The sequence below is a fragment of the Ambystoma mexicanum genome, chromosome 8, assembly GCF_040938575.1.
Source record: "Ambystoma mexicanum isolate Mex_15411 chromosome 8, UKY_AmexF1_1, whole genome shotgun sequence".
Classification (NCBI taxonomy): domain Eukaryota; kingdom Metazoa; phylum Chordata; class Amphibia; order Caudata; family Ambystomatidae; genus Ambystoma; species Ambystoma mexicanum.
The window spans coordinates 1,507,416,013-1,507,435,681 of NC_090929.1; the positions used below are offsets into that span (position 1 = coordinate 1,507,416,013).

The window sequence follows — 19,669 nt, forward strand, 5'->3', positions numbered from 1 at the left end:
AACTCTATCCTGTTGCAACATGTACAATTCTGATAAAAATCAGAGGGATATGCTTCGCTCCTAAACTTGAGCCTAGTGACTTAGAGACTACAAGTCAGTTTTTCCAATAAGACTGTGGACTTCCTGCATACTCACTGAACTGAGTCAAAACATATATCCTGGGAGTTATGAATTAAATACTGTTTGCTAACACAATTTGAATTTTCCTTTTTGAACATTTATGAACCATTGAATGACAAAGACATGATCCTTTTCACTTAAGAGTAGTTTATTAGAATATGAGGGCCAGCATAGTACATTCAACACGGGGCAGCTTTGTTCTGGACATTCTGACTTTAACAGACCCTTAGTTTTGGTTTTAGGTAGGGAAATACCTCTTAGAGAACACAGAGGTCCTACCCCCATTTACTTTAATAAAAACCTTTGACCAAAACCACGAATCCATTTTGTCAGAGTCTCATTCCTGGCTCCTCACAGTAGGCAGCACCGCTGGAACGGTAATGGGAGCAACTGGAGGGTCTTCAGGAACAGCGGGTTTGTTTTGGACCACGGGATGCGAAGGCAGAGGAGGTTCCCCAATGCTTATTGGGCTCTCTAACTGGCTGCAGGAGAAACAAACCAGAAGCAATTAGTGCACGTCCATATCCAAACCCCATCCTTTTTATAGCAATACCTATTGCACCCACTACCCACCTGAATAGAGATTGTGCCCAACATAATGACCCAAAACACAATAAAACTTGAAGTAGACTTGCCACAGTCCCCGGACCATAAAACTGTCTGACAATTAATGGGTGACCTGGAAATGAACTGCACAAGTCACAAGAAATGCTTTGTATGGGTCCTGACCCAATGTAACAAGGGCACTGCTAAAGGGTACAAATGACACAGGGTGGCAGACAATCCCCAGCGTTCTAATCCTGGAGGTGATCTGCAATGAGACAGGAATGACTAAAATGCATTGCATGGGTAACCAGGCACAGGAGCCGCAAATCACTGTGACATAAGGAAATCATTTTCAGCAATCTTTAAGCCAATTGCCCTTCCTCTCTCCCGATAGGTGAATTGAAGAATTGAACAGCCTATGCTGGGAATAGCTGGAATACCAAATGCAATTAAAAATATGATGATCCTTAAACAAGTGCACAGCACACAACCAAGGGTTAGCAACGTTGACACTACCTCACCGGAATCCAGAAATCAAAAAGATTCATATAGCCTGAGCTATAAGTCACTACCATGGGATCAAGAACCTAGGGGTCAAATGAGCAAATCACAGGAGCAAAGAGACTTGTCTAATGGTCTTTGCAGGCTGTGTCTCTTTTGAACTGTTGGGAGTGTGCAAGTGGGACCCTTATTGCTGGGTCTGTGAGCTCCCAGACGCGTCATCACGATTGGTCAGCAGTGCATGGGCGGAAGGACAAAGCCGCGCAAGCCCAGCCTTCTGTGAAGTGTAGTGTCCTCATGGTGGCCTCAGCTGCTGCCTCCCCAAAATGGCACCAACATGCATAGGGAGCGTGGAAACCTATTGTGCAGTCTTCCCAGAGTGCACCAGCATGCCTAAATGACCAATTTTCCAACACATGGGAGAAGCAAAACAAGCAGAGATTGGCCACAAGTCAACGGTCGGTCCCCTCCCAACAAGAGTACGTGTGGCCTGTCCCCAGTGTACAAACTATGTTGTGCCCATTATCTCTGCCTCACCATTCTCAGCAATTGTTACCCTCCGTCTACCTCCCATGGTTCCCATTGTCAGTTTCTATTGGGCCCTTTCCACTCCACCATCTCACTTCTTCACCTGTGGTGTCCCTCAGGGCTCTATCCTCCATCCCTGGCTCTTCAATATCTACCTGGCCCCTCTAGCCCATCTGATCTCAACCTTCTCTCCTAATTTTCAGGGTTATGTTGATGACACGCAACTCTCCTTTAAGCTGCCCTCTCCTACCTCCTCTTCTTCCTCTCTCATTCCTGTATGCTTGTCTGCAATTCAGGCATGGTGCACTACTAATGATCTCTGCCTTAATGCCGGTAAGACAGAGATCCTGGTCATTGGGACCCCTGCTCCTTCTTTCCCTCCTACACTCTGGTCTCCCTCCCTCACATCATTCTCGTGTGAAGCAAAAAACCTTGGCGTCATCTTCGAATCCTCCCTCTCCACTCTTCATATCATGGACTGGGCTAAGAAGGCCCACTTTCAGCTTCACCTCCTCAGAGGCATTCTCCCCTTCCTTATCTTCCCCCAGAAACTCAATGTCTCCAGAGCTCTGGTTCTCTCGAGACTGGACTACTGCAACAGCCTCTTCCTCAATTTGCCTAACATCCCTTCACCCCCTTCAACCAATCCAGAATAGAGCTGCAAGACTTATCCTTGGCCTCAAGCCCAAGGCTGCATCTCTCCAGCCCGTAAATCTTTCCGCTGGCTTCTGGTTGCTGAGAGGATCAACTTCCATACCCTCTGCATCATCCACAAGGCTTTCTGGGGCCTGGGACCACACTGCATCCAACTCTCTCTTCCTAGATACCTTCCTACTAGAGCCCTTAACTCCTCTAGCATGAACTCTCTGCAAATCAGATGCTTTTCCAAGCAAAGAGTGGGGGGCAGATCTCTCTCCTCCGCAGATGCCTCCCTATGGAATGGCCCCTCTACCCCTCTCAGACTTGAGCCGGATATCCTTAAGTTCCGTAAGCTCCTAAAGACCTTCCTTTTCTCTTCTTCCTTCTCCCTCCCCCATCCCTGCTAATGTCCTCTCTGGTGGAGACGAGTGGCCTTGTTCCTTCAGAGTCATATAGGGCAACAGGACATCCCCTGCCCAGTCTACCTCAGCACTTCTCCTGTGACCCCACCCCTCATCCTGCACTTGCGCTCCTGGGCCCCCCGCCTAGACTTGGCTGGTTGGCTTGCACCCTTGGAGCCTTCCAGCCCCTTAACCTGCACTTAGTTGTTGACCCCTTTCACTCTCTCCTTACCACTGGCCCTGTCCACCTGACCTCCCTGTCATTCTCATGGGCCTTCCCGCCCAGTTCCTGCACTTCCCCACCTTCCCCCTCCTCCCTGCAGTTTTCGTTAAAGCACTTGCACGATCTGAATGTTGTAAGGCCGATTAGGATCGCTACTTCTCTCCTACCTTTCCCCCGCACCACCTCCCCCTCCTGCCTTGCTGCGCCTCAAAACACTTCTGTATAGGCGCATTACAAATGAACAATAAATAAATAAATAGCTGGCCCCATTCAGTGTTACTGAAAAGGCTCTGGTTGTATAGAAAGGCTCTGCTCTAGCCCCACAGGTTCCTACTATTTATTTCTGCAGTAACGATGATGTTCAAAGTGTTCAAGGTATCTTCGATACCTATTAGCCACAACTTGAGATTGATTTCTTTTCACCCTCACTGCCACCACCAGTCATGCTGAGTGGAGCTTTCAGGTGATCTCATAGGGCATATATATACAGCATTGGTACATCAAAAAGTACTAAGACAAGGAACATTATCAGGGTATGACCTTTCCGTGCTCTTCTGCGTCCGGCGAGCAATGTAGAGGTATGGTCGACACCTATCAGTAGCAACGGTGTCACCCTCTCTAGATGTAATAAGGGGAAACCAAGTGACCACCAAGGACTCGCCCTATAGTCAGGTGAAGAAGGAGGAGAGTGCCAAATCCTTCAAAATACAGTTTTCTGCCCCTTTTCTAACTGTTTAAAATGTTATGGTCCCTAATGGACTTGCATAATTGACCAGTACTCAATTGAACAGCTTCAATATCCACCCCATCTGTCGGCAAGTCAGGGCTGCTCCTACCATTTGTCCATTAAGGTGTTTTTTAAGCACATGTAAGCACTTTTTAGGTCTCTTCTGTCATGGCTCTGATACAAAGAATACTTGGTCTCTCCCAACAACCTTCCTCAAAGAAAAATACATTACCACCTTGGCGTTAACCTGCCCTGCCATCAACGAAAAAGTAACTGCACTCTTCCCTTATCCAAGTAAATCCAAGAGAAACATACAACAGACTCCCCAAGGATCGAACACGAACAAACGCGCTTTAACTTCTGATCCAAAGTAGGTCTTGTGCTGGGGTCTCTATGCACTGCCCAACAACACAAAAAAGCAACAGCGGGTTGAACAGTGAGTTGTTCTCAATCTCCTCGTAGGGAAGCTAGTGACAATCTCCTTTGTCTTTTTTATTTATTGTGTTATGGCTTTAATTAAACCTTTCACATTAAAATTCAATATAAGACGTAATACAATACAATGAAAAAAGAAGCAAGATAAAGGTGTAAAAAGTAAAAAAATAAAATAAGACATGAATCCAATAAAAACAGATATAGTGCTATCTTCCATTTACAAATTCCAAGTTCAACTTTTATTCAACAATGTAATACCATTAGCCTTTTGTGCTGTTTCACTATGACGGAAGTAAGATTGGGGGAAAGTCCTACAAGACATAAAGAGCAAACTTCTATTCTCACACATTAAGGTCCAAGACGTTTTTATCAGCCTTGAATAAGCTAGCATTAAAGAAACATTCGAGCCTGTACAGATGCTGGACCATAGGTGAAAACAAGTCGGGGTTTATGCTCATAAAAGATGTCTGAGGTTCTCCTGCCTTATCGTCTGTAGACCAGGGCAGTAAATGATTAAGTGGTGTAGTGTGTCTACAACCTCCTAATGCTCACAAAAACGACAGGCGAGGTCTTCAGACTTCGCACCTGATCTAATCCTGGTTACCTCCCTTTCTAGAAAATAGATGTAAGCGGAGACGCATAAACCATGCTCTCCACCTATGACAGGGAAATTCTAACAGGTCAGGTTTTAAAGTGTTAAAAGGTTTCTCGTCGGCTGCTACTATGTAAGACAAACTATACAGACAAATATGTTCCCCAGTTTTACACCAATCCAAGTGAAGAACAAGTTACTTTCTTACCTGGTAACGTGTTTTCGATGGGATGGTCCGACGACGTATTCCATATCTATGACATGTAATCACCACAGCTGTGCTGCTTCGGAAACTTTTTTCTGCGTCCTGCGTCGATGACGTCGATGCGCCGTCGTCGAGGACCTCCTCCGACGTCCGACGTCATCCGATGTGATAAGTAGGACGCACGACGCCCGTAGCCTCAGTTGTAGTTTTTCCCCCAAGAACGTGTGCCATCAGTTTTCTGCCATCAGTTTTCTGCCAAACACAAGGCCTTGCGGAACGCAAGCTACAATCGCAAAAGAAATTCTGCAGCCGGGAAGGAGCGATATGGAATACGTTGTTGGACCATCCCATCGAAAGAACGTTACCAGGTAAGAAAGTAACTTGTTCTTCGAGGGGATTGGGTCCTCCGACGTATTCCATATCTATGACAGACTCCCAAAGCAGTACCAGAGCAAGGAGGAGGGAAAGAATTTAAAATCAAAATTTAGAATAGTCAATCAAATAGCAGAGCAAAGGACCGCCTTGCCAAAGGCCAGATCCTGTGCTCGGATAGAATCAAGGGAATAGTGACGTACAAATGTATGTACTGAAGCCCAGGTGGCTGCATCACAGATGTTGCGAATAGGAACACCCCTCTGCAGGGCAGTAGATGCAGCCATACCCCTGGTAGAATGGGCCCGCAAACCAGCCGGTGGGTCCTTACCCGCCAAGCGGTAGCACTCCGAGATGGCCAAAATAATCCAGCGAGACAAAGTCTGTTTCGTCACAGCTTGCCCTAAACGCTTTCCAGCGTAACCAATAAAGAGTTGATCGTCTACTCTGACCCGGGACATGCGTGAAACATAAAAGCTTAAAGCTCTCCTAGGATCAAGCCTATGGAGCCTCTCCTCTTCCTTATCAGGATGCGGAGGAGGATAGAATGCCGGAAGAACAACCTTCTGGGCCAAATGAAATTCCGTCACTACCTTCGGAAGAAAAGAAGGACGAACTCTAAGGACAACCCTGTCCTTGTGAAATACAGTGAAGGGTGGCTTAACTGAAAGTGCCTGTAACTCACTCACTCTGCGAGCGGAAGTAACCGCAACTAAAAACACAGTTTTCAGAGTTAACAGCCTCAAAGGGCAAGAATGTAAAGGCTCAAACGGAGCACCCATAAGAAACTTAAGAACAAGGTTTAAATCCCAACCGGGCACCAGGAAAGGTGACGGAGGGAACAAATTAGTGAGCCCTTTCAGAAACTGTGAAAGTAAAGGGATTTTAAAGTAAGAACACTCTTCAGACGAGCGCTTAAAGATGGACAGCGCCGCCAGGTAACCTTTAATGGTACCCACTTGTAAGCCCCTGTGGGCCAAAGAGAGTAAAAAGGACAGAACCATGGGGATGTCACATGCAAAAGGATCCACATTCTGAACTCGGCACCAGTCGCAAAACTTACGGCAACGGTACAGAGACTTAGTTGCTGGCCTTCGGGCCGAAAGCAACACCTCCATCACATCTTCAGGGAGGTCCCAATCCATATAACTCAACCTTTCAGAAGCCAAGCGTGAAGGTTGAGGGATCTGACCTCTGGATGGAGAACCTGACCCCCCTCCCTTGAGAGCAGATCGTCTCGGTAGGGAAGACCACGCGGAGGGCAGATGGACAAGTCGAGAAGGACCGGGTACCACGTCCTCCGAGCCCACGCCGGAGCAATGAGGATCATCCGGGAACCGAACTTCCGTAACCTCCGCAGCACTTGCGGGATGACGGGGACTGGAGGAAACGCGTACAGCAGCGGGAACGACCACTCCACCACGAACGCGTCTCCCAAGGCTCCTTTTGGAGGAAATTCCCGCGAGCAAAACCTTTCGCACTTCCGGTTGATACTGGAGGCGAAGAGATCCACTTGAGGGGTCCCCCAAAGGGCGAAGATCTCCAGGAGAATCTCCTGAGCCAACTCCCACTCGTGAGAGATCGTGCTCTGCCTGCTCAGAGCGTCCGCCGTCACGTTTTCGTCTCCGGCCAGATGAACTGCCGAGATCGAAACTTCCTGCTGGATGGCCCAGAACTCGAGCTGCATCGCCTCCCTGCACAGAGGAAGTGACCCTGCCCCCCCCTTTTTGTTGAGGTAGTGCATGGCCACTGTGTTGTCCGTCAGGATCAGGACACTCTTTCCTCGCACAGTCGGCAGAAAAGCCTTCAGGGCTAGCCTGACGGCCCTCGGCTCCAACAGATTGATATGGAGTCTGGACTCCGACTGAGACCAACGACCGCTGACTGTCAGCCCGTTGGCATGAGCTCCCCAACCCGTGAGGGATGCATCCGTCACGATCGTCACCTCCGGCCAGGGAAGCCAAAAAGGAGCCCCCTTCATCAAGTTGCCTTCGACGGCCCACCACAGAAGGTCCCGGGCGACCGAGGGCGGCACCTGAACCGGGTCCGACATCCTGCCGGAGGACTGCGACCATTGCGTCTTGAGCGCCCACTGCAAAGATCTCATCCGCAGGCGAGCCTCTGGCACCAGAAGAATCCAGGATGCCATGGGGCCGAGCAGCCTCAAGAACTCGGACGCTGGGAGTCTGGGCATGCTGAAACTTGTGCACCATCTGCTGAATGTGAAGAGCCCTCACCTGGGGAGGAAAACACTGCCCCAGGGAAGTGTCGAGCACTGCTCCGATGTACTGGAGCCGCTGTGTTGGCGTCAAATGGGACTTCTTTAAATTGAGGGAGAAGCCCAGCCTGTGAAGGGAGTGGCAGGCGACGGACAGATGATCCAGGACTTGCTCGGGAGAGCTCCCCCTGATCAACCAATCGTCCAGGTAGGGGTAGACATGAATCCCCCCTTGCCTGAGATGCGCTGCCACCACCACCATGAGCTTGGCGAAAACCCTCGGGCGGAGGTCAATCCGAACGGCAGGACCCGAAACTGAAAGTGCGAGTCGCCAACCGCGAACCTCAGGTACTTCCTGTGCTTGGGATGGATCGGCACATGGAAGTAAGCATCCTTGAGGTCGAGTGACACCAACCAGTCCTGAAGCTGAAGGGCCTGGAGGACTTGAGAGAGAGTAACCCTCTTGGACTTGTCCTTCCTGAGGAGTTTGTTCAAACCGCGCAAGTCCATGATGGGTCTCAATCCCCCGTCTTTCTTCGAAACCAAAAAATAAGGGGAATACCATCCCATGTTCCTCTCCGCTACAGGCACCAGTTCTATGGCGCCTTTCTCCAGCAGGGCTTGAATTTCCTGCGCAAGGAGCGGATCCGGACTCTGCAAAGAGAGGTTCCCCGGTGGATTGTCGCGAGGCCTGTGCCGAAAAGGAAGACAGTAGCCGTGGGTTATGATCTCCAGAACCCACACATCTGAAGTAATGGCTTGCCACTCTACAAGATGCTGCGCCAGCCTTTCCCCAACCGGCGAACCATGGGACATGGCCTCATGACTGAGTGGGAGCGGCCGCAGCGTTACCTGAGGGCAAAGAGGCAACTGCCCGAGCGGCCTTGGCACCACGGGTACCCTGTCGTCCACCTCTGGTACCCCTGCGTTGGCCTCTTTGACTGCCAGCTCCTCTCGCTTTACTGAAGGACGAGTAATAGCGAAAGGAACCACCCCTCCACTGCTGTCCCCTAGGACGAAAAGGCGGAGGTTGGCGAACTGCAGCGCCCAACGACTTCGCTGCAGCTTTCGAGGTCTGCAACCTCTCAAGGCTCTCGTCAGCCTTGCGGCCAAAAAGGTGTTCACCGTCAAAGGGCATGTTGAGGAGCCGAGACTGCACATCAGGAGCAAACCCCGACTTCCGCAACCACGCAAACCTGCGTATCACGGTGCTCGCCGCCATGGACCTACTGACGCATTCAGCTAAATCCAAACCCGACTGAACAGACTCACACATGGCATCCTTACCATCCTGGACCATAGCAAGGAAACCATCCCGTTCGTCCCCTTCGGGAATATGTTCAGCCGCTAACGCAACACAGTTCCACAGAGTGTGTGTGAAACGAGACAAGGCACAAATGGAGTTGGCCGCCTGAAGCGCCATACCACCAGAAGAAAACACATTCTTCGCCCAGCCATCAACACGTTTGTCGTCCCTATCAGGAGGGATGGTAGGGTACGACGCCTGCTTTGCCGGGGCCGTGGCCGCCTGCACCACCAAACTCTCCGGAGTAGGGTGCCTGGTCAAGTAGCAGGGGTCGCTACTGGCTGGACGGTATTTTCGCGACAAGAATCTGCCCACCGCCGGGAGACTCTCCGGAGCAGTCCAAGCCGCCGCCGCCACCCTTCTCTGTAAAGCCATATGGAACGGCAGTACCGGATCAGTTGGGGGACCAACATCAAGGATGTCCGTCAGATCATCCTGCACAAACTCCCCTGGGGGAGCAGACCATCCCAAGTACTCAGAAACCCTAGCCATAAGGCGCCGGTATGAGGAATCGGCATGAGAGCCAAGCTCAGGCCTACAAAACTCCACCTCCGTGTGAAGAAGACCGGTGGGGGGTGTCTGTACTTCTGCTCTCTATATGGTAGAAGAGAGGCACAGAAGACCCCAGCCAAGATTCTCTATTACGGTAGCAATGGTCGAGCAATCAAGGCCTAGCTTCTCAGGAGGTGATGCAGGCTGGTTCTTAAGTACAGTGTAGTCCCCAAGCCCCCACAAAGGAATGTCCACACACTGTATTGGTTAGAACACAGTCTTTATATAATCAATATTCAAGGTTATGTACACTTATCATGATAACTCACTTTGTACTCAGGAAGATCAACAATGGCAAATATATACAATTCTAAAGTGGTACCACCCTTTGTATTAGATCTCATTAAAGTGCATGAACAATACTGTAACAATGTCACACAGATCAATAGAGTGAAACCAGCAATAGAGAGAGGAGAGAAAATAAGATGGTTGAGCAATAGGGTGAATACTGGCCCCTACCACTAGACACAGTTCTGTGTGGAGATCCCCCCCCCACCTGGGCAACCTGTAAAATAAAGATATAGCACAAGCCCAGTCCATATATTGTTCTGCAAGTCTTATTCCCTCCTATAATGTTTTTACCCCCCCCCAATGTACCTGGTGGAGTCGAGTTCTTCGAAGAGGCGTCGACGGATCCTTCTTGAGCGACCCCCTTTCAAGCGGGAGTCGCGGATCGTCGAGAAATGTCGAGAAACTCGGCGTTCGGCGATGGGGAATCGACGGCCCATCTTGAATGCCTTCCCTTTCATGCGGGAGGCACGGGGCGTCGAACGTCCGTCGACAAACAGGGTAGAACGGCGTCGATGAGGCGGCAGCTTCGTCCGAGCGGTGCTCGTCGGCGTCGGAGCGTCGGCGTCCTGCAAGGCAGAGGCGTGCGGGGCACCTCGGTGACAAAAGTTCTGGACCGCAAAGATTGTGGAGACCGAGGCCCAGCAAGGGCGTCAAGTCGTTCGAGTCTTTGTGATCTTCGGGTGGCGGGAAACCCACCGGCAGGTTTCTCCTCGGCGCGTTGGTCGTCCTCTACTTTCTCCGGCCGGAAAAAGCGGTCGACGGTGCGGACGAGGGAGTCCTTCGATTCGAATGTTCTTAGGCAAAGGAGCGGACGGCTCCGGTCGTCGCCGGCACGGCGTCAAGTGGTTCCCACGGCTGGGCAACACAACTTCGACGGGCCTCCAGTGGTTACACAAACCTGCGAACCCTGGTCGACGGCAATGGACTTCGACGGCGGCGATGTCCGGGTGCTTCACTTCGATCTCCTCGGCGGTCCAGTCTCGGGTCGGCAGCCTTTCGAGGGTCTGTCTTCCAGGGCGCTTCGGCGAAGATGGAGCGGTGCTCGATGGTCCCTCGGAGCACGGGAAGAGGGCGCCTTACCAGGTCCTCTCTCGGGTCAGCCTTTGACGATTTCGGCAGCCTTCGGATCGGTCGAAGCAAATGCCACAGCAAGTCTTCTTCTTCCAGCTGGTCGTCGAGGATCAGCAGTTCCAGTTACTCTTAGAGTGGAGACTCAGCTCCCGGATGCTTCTGAACGTTCCTGAACGTTCCTGAACCATTACCAGTGGTGAGAGGTCCCCAGATATACTATTCTGCCTCTCATCCACACTGCTGGCACACACTCAGCAGCCAATCATACAGAAGGGCATTCATGCAGTCAGTCAGCCAATCAGGCACACAGTGCATTCAGGCCACACTCCTCCCTTTCAGACACTCACAACAAGGAATGTGGATTGGGACAAGTACCCAGCCATTCAACACTACACACTGCATTCAGGACAGTTTCGGGCAGGGCTGTCTCAGTCTTTGTCTCTCATGCCAGAAACCAGACAACCACAACAAGGAGTGTATATTGGTCACACACTCCATTCACCCAGGTCCCACCCACAGGAGGTACCCACAACATACAGTCACTGGGAAGGCTCCAGTCAGTCTAGCTGGGCCTTCACAACAACACCATATATGGAACTTCCACCCAACAGCCAGCCAGGGGGAAGGGACAGAGTCAGGGCTTCCCAGGACTTTGGGAAAACAAGATACCAGGCAATAGAAAGCAAGAGGCCACAGGGGCCATCTTGTTTTCTATCAGGAATCAACTGATCCCAATGGCAGGGCCTGGGTATCGCAAAATGGAGGACACCCAGAGCACCTGTCAAATTCAGCATGGAGCTGCCACCAGCCCATACCCTGCTCTGGGGCCACCCACAGGTGCCCAAAAACATACACTAGGGGCACAGGGTTGTACCTCTACCCATGGGTGCCATAAGGGTATCCCATGGGTCTGTTCACCAAACCAAAAGAGAGAGCTGCACTGCCAGGAGTCCCACATGGACTCCTGGGCAGAAAACATGACAGAACACACGATAAAAAGCAGTAAAGGACAAGGATTCAGAGGCCCTGTCCCTCTGATGCATTTCCAGCATCACAGTCGCCCCCCCCAGACTGAGGTGGAGGGTGTCTAATCTCCCACGGGATAGACACCCTCATCCAGACGGTCAACATACCTTCTGGAAAGGCCATCTGCATTATCGTGACTCTTCCCTGGTCTGTGCTCTATGGTGAAGTCTAGCCCTTGCAGGCTAATGGACCACCTGAGCAATTTCGGATTCTCACCCTTCATCTGCATAAGCCACTTCAGGGGCTTATGATCTGTTTGGACCTTGAAGGTAGACCCCGTAAGGTAGGGCCTAAAACGCCTAAGGCTCCAAACTATGCTAAAACACTCCTTTTCAACAGTAGCCCACCTAAGTTCTCTACCCTTGAGTTGTCTACTGATGAATATGATAGGATGTTCTCTCCCTTTGTCATCTAACTGGGACAAGACAGCTCCAATTCCGGTGTCGCAGGCATCCGTCTGGACGATAAAGGGTCGGCTGTAGTCAGGCGCACTCAACACAGGTGCCCTACACAGATTTTCTTTCAAGCCATCAAAGGCCCTCTGACAGTCTTCGGTCCAATTAACCTTCCTAGGCTGCTTGGGTGAGGTTAGAGCTGTCAGGGGTGCAGCTATGGTTCCATAGTCTGCCATGAAATTGCGATAGTACCCAGTCAGGCCCAAAAAGGCCCTCACCTGGGTTTGAGTAGTGGGAGTCTCCCAGTTCTGTACATCCTGTACTTTACTGGAGTGAGGTTGGATTTGACCCCCTCCTACCTCATGACCAAGATAGGTAACTTTCCCCTGAGCTATCTGGCACTTGGTGGCCTTGATAGTGAGGTTAGCCCTTTTCAAGGCCTGCAACACCTTATCCAGATGTGTCAAATGCTCTTCCCAGGTGGAACTGTAGACGGCAATGTCGTCTAAGTAAGCCACACAAAAGGCTTCCAGCCCACTGAGCGCATGGTTGACCAATCTCTGGAAGGTGGCAGGGGCATTCTTCAACCCAAAAGGCATGACCCTAAACTGGTAGCGTCCCTCAGGTGTTGAGAAGGCCGTCTTTTCCTTGGCATGGTCCGTCAGAGCTATTTGCCAATAGCCTGAGGTAAGGTCAAAGGTGCTCACAAATTTGGCAGCACCTATGGTGTCCACGAGCTCATCAGCCCTGGGCAATGGGTGCGCGTCAGTTTTGGTGACGGCATTGACTCCTCGGTAGTCCACACAGAACCTCCAATCCTTGGTACCCGCCTGCGAACTTGCCTTGGGGACAAGGACCACTGGACTGGACCAGGGGCTGGTTGAGGGCTCAATAACACCCAGATCCAACATCTTGGCGACCTCAGCCTGGATGTGGTTCTTGACGGTATCTGACATACAGTAGCACCTGCTTTTGACAGGCACACTGTCACCAGTGTCAATTTCATGCCTACACCACGGTGTAAGGCCTGGCGTCAGTGAAAACAAAGAGGCATACTGTTGGAGCAAAGCCCTGCAGGCCCTCTGTTGCTCTGTTGTCAAATCTGGAGAGAGATGTACTCCCTCCACTGAGCCATCCTGAGGGTTGCTATGCAGCAAATCAGGAAGGGGCTCACTCTCATCCTCTTCTTGCCCGGAAGCTAGCAAGAGACATGAGACTTCTGCTCGCCGGTGGAAAGGCTTGAGTCTGTTGACATGGAATATCTGAGGGGCTACCCCAGAGGCTCCCATGTCAACCAGATAATTGACTTCGCCCATCTTGGAGATGATCCTGAAGGGTCCAGTCCACTTGTCTGCCAAAGCTCTAGGCTTGGTAGGCTCCATCACAAGGATTTCCTGTCCCAGAGTCCAATCCACTTGCGAGGCTTTAAGGTCATGCCAGTACTTATTCAATTCCTGGCTGGCCTTGAGATTTGCTGTTGCCTGACCCATCATCTGTGTCATCCTCCGTCTGAGGCCTAACACATAGTCCCCCACTTGCTTGGCGGGACCTGGAGGGGTGGCTTCCAAGCCCTCTCTGATCAAGGCGAGGGGCCCCCTCACGGGATGTCCAAAGAGTAACTCAAAGGGGCTGAAACCAACACCCTCTTGAGGTACCTCCCTGTAAGTAAACAGCAGGCATGGCAGGAGGAGATCCCATTTCCTCCTTAGGGGTTCTTCCAAAGCCCCTAGCATGCCCTTGAGAGTTTTATTAAATCTCTCAACCAGACCATTGGTCTGGGGTGGTAAGAGGTGGAGAACTTGTAGGTTACCCCGCACTCTTTCCACATGGTTTTCATGTAACTAGACATGAAGTTGGATCCTCTGTCAGAGACAACCTCCTTGGGGAATCCAACACGGGTGAAAATGCCCAGGAGAGCCCTGGCAACCACCTTGGCAGTAACAGTCCGAAGGGGTATCGCCTCAGGGTACCTGGTGGCATGATCTACCAAGACCAGGATGAACCGATGTCCACCTGAAGTGGGAGGGTCAAGGGGACCGACGATGTCGTTGCCCACCCTCTCAAATGGTGTGCCAACCACTGGCAATGGCTGCAGTGGGGCAATGACACTGCCTCCAGTCTTGCCAGACAACTGACAAGTTGGGCAGGTCCTGCAGTGGAACTCCACCTCTACTCCCATCCGTGGCCAGTAGAAATGGGCAGAGAGCCTCTGCTTAGTCTTCTTGGTCACAAGATGACCAGCCAAGGGCACCTCATGCGCCAACTGCAGTAGGAAGGGCCTGTAAACCTGGGGTACCACCAACCTCTTGAGGGCACCAGGTTCAGGCTTAGTGGGCTCACTAACAAGGAGCTCACTCTCCCAATAAATCCGGAATGTCCTAGGCACTTCTCCTTGTGCCTGGGACAGGGCCTGTTTCCTCAGTCCCTCGAGAGAGTGGCACTCTCTCTGTCCCTTACAGAAGTCTGCCCGGGAGGGTCCCCCTTCAGCTAACAAGCATTGAAGGTCAGGATGATCCTCCGGGTTGAGAACCTCTCCCACAGGAGAGTCTTCTGTCTCTTCTCCCACAGGAGTTGAGTTTGGGTTTTCCACTGGACCCAGCCCGTCCGGAGCATGGATCCCAATGGGTGCTGTCGCAACAGCAGGAAGAGAAGGTGTTCCCTCCACAGAGGTGGCCTTCTTGGTCTTCCTTCTTCTTGCCTTAGGCCTCGCCTTTTGGCTCGGGTACCTGACCCACAGCCAGACCCGGTGTCACCTGTGACCTAGTGACTGCAGCAGCAGTCATGGGAAGACCATCCGAGATCAACCCCAACTCTACTAGATCATTTCCTAACAAAATGTTAGCAGGGACATTGTCCTGAACCAGGACAGGAAGCTTTGCTGTCTTGTCTCCAATCATGAGTGTGACTAAGGCTACAGGTGATAATTTGGGAGGCCCACCAGCTAACCTGGTGGTTTGAAGAGGAGCACCTTCATAGTCCTCTGGCTTGAGCAGGGTCCTGTCCACCACTGTCATGCTTGCCCCAGTGTCTCTCAAACCAGTAGAAGGCTGGCCATTCAAGAGGACACTTCTCAAAAACCTACGGGTGTTCTGTGGGATAGTCGCCAGTACTTCTGCATACTGGTCCCAGGCCCCAAGGGACACTAAGGAAATCTCTACCGGAGCACCAAATGTGATCCCGGCAGAGGAGGGGAGGACAGTGGCCTCCACCTCAGACACGGGGTAAGGGTAGGTCAGGCTGACAGCCTGTACTCCAAGTGCCTTACCTTTACACTTGGGGTCACCCCTTTTGTGATCCAGAGCCCCACAGTCCCAACAAGCGCCAGGAGTGAGGGGTACGGTACTGGAACCACTGGGAGCCTGCTTTGCAGCAGGTGGACCACTACTCTTATTCCCACCCCCAGATGACTTATCCCCACTAGATTTTTGGGTCTTAGGAGAGGAAGGTTTTGGTTTACCCGACTGTGACTGCTTGGGGGACTCCTCAGCTTTCTGAGATGCCCCCTTTTCTTTGTCCTTGTCCTTCCCACTGGAGTCCTTAGGGGACACCCGGTGGGAGACCCACTTGTCAGCCAACCTAGCCAGCTTAAAGGGGTCCAAAATGTTCTGGTCAGCCACATACTGACGCAGCTCTGGTGAACAGGCTTCAGAAAAATGCTCAAAAAACAAGAGGTGGGACAATTCAACAAAAGTCTTAACCTTGTATCCATCGATCCACCCCATCATGTTCATGTGCGCGGCACTCACCCAGTCAACCCAAGACACATTCTCTTTTCTTAAAATCCCTGAACCTTCTAAGGTATTGGGTAGGTGTCTTGCCAAACTTGGCAATCAAAGCAGACTTCATACACTCATACTGACCCCTTTCTTCCACACTCAGCTTCAGAATACAGTCATATCCGGTTTGAGGCACTCTGCTTAACAAACACTTAGCCCAATCTCTTTTATCAACATCATGAATCGCACAAGCCATTTCAAACGCTTCAATCCATTGGAGGATATCTGAACCCTCCACAAATACACCAACCAAATCTTTCATAAACTTGGTGGCTGGGGACCTGACACTCTCACTGGTTTTAACTGAAGTCTCCACTCTAGCTTTCTCTAGCTGGATTCTCTGACATTCAGTGTCCTGGCTCTTGAGTTCAAGGTCCTTATTTCTGAGTTCAAGATCCCTATTCTTGAGCTCCACTTGTTGAGCCAACTCCTCTTAAGTTCAGCATCTATTTCCAACTTGCGGTATTCAAAGGCCAATTTCATCCTTAATAACTCAAGCTCCAAGGAATTGCTGGGGTTTGGAACAGAGGCAGCAGGAATGGCGGCATTCCCAGAAACAGATTCAGCAGAAATCCCAGGGGCAGAGTCCTCATTGGTTGCATTCCCCCCTCATCAAGAGTTTCACTATCAGTCTGGTAGTCCACCAGCGCAGCTATCAGCTCAGCCCTAGACTTATCCACAAAGTCTAACTCCCTGGCTTCACAAGCACTCTGGAGAGCCTCCAAGCTCATCCGAGTCAATTTGCCATTTGCAATAGACTCCATTGTTTGTAATGCAGTTATCTTGTACACAACTAAACCTTAATTTAATAAAGGGCAGATATCCTTTGTAAGTGGCACGGTTATACACTGATTCTTAAAACCATAAGCATCCCGCCGCTGCCACCAGTGTGAAGAAAACCGGTGGGGGGTGTCTGTACTTCTGCTCTCTATATGGTAGAAGAGAGGCACAGAAGACCCCAGCCAAGATTCTCTATTACGGTAGCAATGGTCGAGCAATCAAGGCCTAGCTTCTCAGGAGGTGATGCAGGCTGGTTCTTAAGTACAGTGTAGTCCCCAAGCCCCCACAAAGGAATGTCCACACACTGTATTGGTTAGAACACAGTCTTTATATAATCAATATTCAAGGTTATGTACACTTATCATGATAACTCACTTTGTACTCAGGAAGATCAACAATGGCAAATATATACAATTCTAAAGTGGTACCACCCTTTGTATTAGATCTCATTAAAGTGCATGAACAATACTGTAACAATGTCACACAGATCAATAGAGTGAAACCAGCAATAGAGAGAGGAGAGAAAATAAGATGGTTGAGCAATAGGCAGAATACTGGCCCCTAACACTAGACACAGTTCTGTGTGGAGATCCCCCCCACCTGGGCAACCTGTAAAATAAAGATATAGCACAAGCCCAGTCCATATATTGTTCTGCAAGTCTTATTCCCTCCTATAATGTTTTTACCCCCCCCAATGTACCTGGTGGAGTCGAGTTCTTCGAAGAGGCGTCGACAGATCCTTCTTGAGCGACCCCCTTTCAAGCGGGAGTCACGGATCGTCGAGAAACTCGGCGTTCGGCGACGGGGAATTGACGGCCCTTCTTGAATGCCTTCCCTTTCAAGCGGGAGGCACGGGGCGTCGAACGTCCGTCGACAAACAGGGTAGAACGGCGTCGATGAGGCGGCAACTTCGTCCGAGCAGTGCTCGTCGGCGCGTCGGCGTCCTGCAAGGCAGAGGGGTTCGGGGCACCTCGGTGACAATAGTTCTGGACCGCAAAGATTGTGGAGACGAAGGCCCAGCAAGGGCATCGAGTCGTTCGAGTCTTTGTTATCTTCGGGTAGCGGGAAACCCACCGGCAGGTTTCTCCTCGGCGCGTTGGTCGTCCTCTACTTTCTCTGGCCGGATAAAGCGGTCGACGGTGCGGACGAGGGAGTCCTTCGATTCGAATGTTCTTAGGCAAAGGAGCGGACGGCTCCGGTCGTCGGCGGCACGGCGTCAAGTGGTTCCCACGGCTGGGCAACACAACTTCGACGGGCCTCCAGTGGTTACACAAACCTGCGAACCCTGGTCGACGGCAATGGACTTCGACGGCGGCGATGTCCGGGTGCTTCACTTCGATCTCCTCGGCGGTCCCGTCTCGGGTCGGCAGCCTTTCGAGGGTCTGTCTTCCAGGGCGCTTCGGCGAAGATGGAGCGGTGCTCGATGGTCCCTCGGAGCACGGGAAGAGGGCGCCTTACCAGGTCCTCTCTCGGGTCAGCCTTCGACGATTTCGGCAGCCTTCGGATCGTTCGAAGCAAATGCCACAGCAAGTCTTCTTCTTCCAGCTGGTCGTCGAGGATCAGCAGTTCCAGTTACTCTTAGAGTGGAGACTCAGCTCCCGGATGCTTCTGAACGTTCCTGAACCATTACCAGTGGTGAGAGGTCCCCAGATATACTATTCTACCTCTCATCCACACTGCTGGCACACACTCAGCAGCCAATCATACAGAAGGGCATTCATGCAGTCAGTCAGCCAATCAGGCACACAGTGCATTCAGGCCACACTCCTCCCTTTCAGACACTCACAACAAGGAATGTGGATTGGGACAAGTACCCAGCCATTCAACACTACACACTGCATTCAGGTCAGTTTCGGGCAGGGCTGTCTCAGTCTTTGTTTCTCATGCCAGAAACCAGACAACCACAACAAGGAGTGTATATTGGTCACACACTCCATTCACCCAGGTCCCACCCACAGGAGGTACCCACAACATACAGTCACTGGGAAGGCTCCAGTCAGTCTAGCTGGGCCTTCACAACAACACCATATATGGAACTTCCACCCAACAGCCAGCCAGGGGGAAGGGACAGAGTCAGGGCTTCCCAGGACTTTGGGAAAACAAGATACCAGGCAATAGAAAGCAAGAGGCCACAGGGGCCATCTTGTTTTCTATCAGGAATCAACTGATCCCAATGGCAGGGCCTGGGTATCCCAAAATGGAGGACAGCCAGAGCACCTGTCAAATTCAGCATGGAGCTGCCACCAGCCCATACCCTGCCCTGGGGCCACCCACAGGTGCCCAAAAACATACACTAGGGGCACAGGGTTGTACCCCTACCCATGGGTGCCATAAGGGTATCCCATGGGTCTGTTCACCAAACCAAAAGAGAGAGCTGCACTGCCAGGAGTCCCACATGGACTCCTGGGCAGAAAACATGACAGAACACACGATAAAAAGCAGTAAAGGACAAGGATTCAGAGGCCCTGTCCCTCTGATGCATTTCCAGCATCACACTCCGGAGAGGTGTCCAGTCCACTGGCATCATGCAGTGACTGTCTCAAATCGTCAAATTGACTATGGCCCGAGACAATTTCATCTGGAACCTGACTAGGAACCAGGCCATCAGAATCCTCATCCGCCTCTGAAATATAGTCCAGGTGGCGAAAAGAAGGCACCCGAGTGTGCTTGCTCTTAACCAGAGCCTTCCTAGGGGGTTCTCCCGTGCCACGGGATACCTCCGACACGAAAGGCGTCGATGGCGTCGAGCGAATTGGCGCTGGCGTCGAGAGAACCGGCATCGGTGCCGAGAGGATCGGCGTCGAGGAAATCGGCGTCGACGTCAGATGCAGCGCCTCCAGCACAGCGGCGTCGACACAGCCCTCGAAGCCGGAGCCTCGAGCGTGTCCCTCGACGACCTGAGCGTTGACGGCTTCGAGGACGTCCTCGGAGCCGGAGCCTCGAGAAAGCCTGTCAACGCCCTCGA

At 51.5% G+C, this 19,669-nt stretch overlaps 1 protein-coding gene across 2 annotated transcripts in view; it reads right to left on the reverse strand.

Annotated features, from left to right (window-relative positions):
- Nucleotides 1-280: 280 nt before the first annotated feature.
- Nucleotides 281-19,669, reverse strand: part of PCGF6 (polycomb group ring finger 6) — a 583,658-nt gene continuing 564,269 nt past the window's right edge. Inside the window, exon 10 of one of the 2 annotated variants that reach the window (XM_069611699.1) lies at nt 281-602. In XM_069611699.1, coding sequence (XP_069467800.1) covers nt 522-602 — 81 coding nt within the window. In that variant the 3' untranslated portion in view covers nt 281-521. The remainder of the gene's footprint in view (nt 603-19,669) is intronic. The other variant, XM_069611698.1, reaches the window with a different exon arrangement.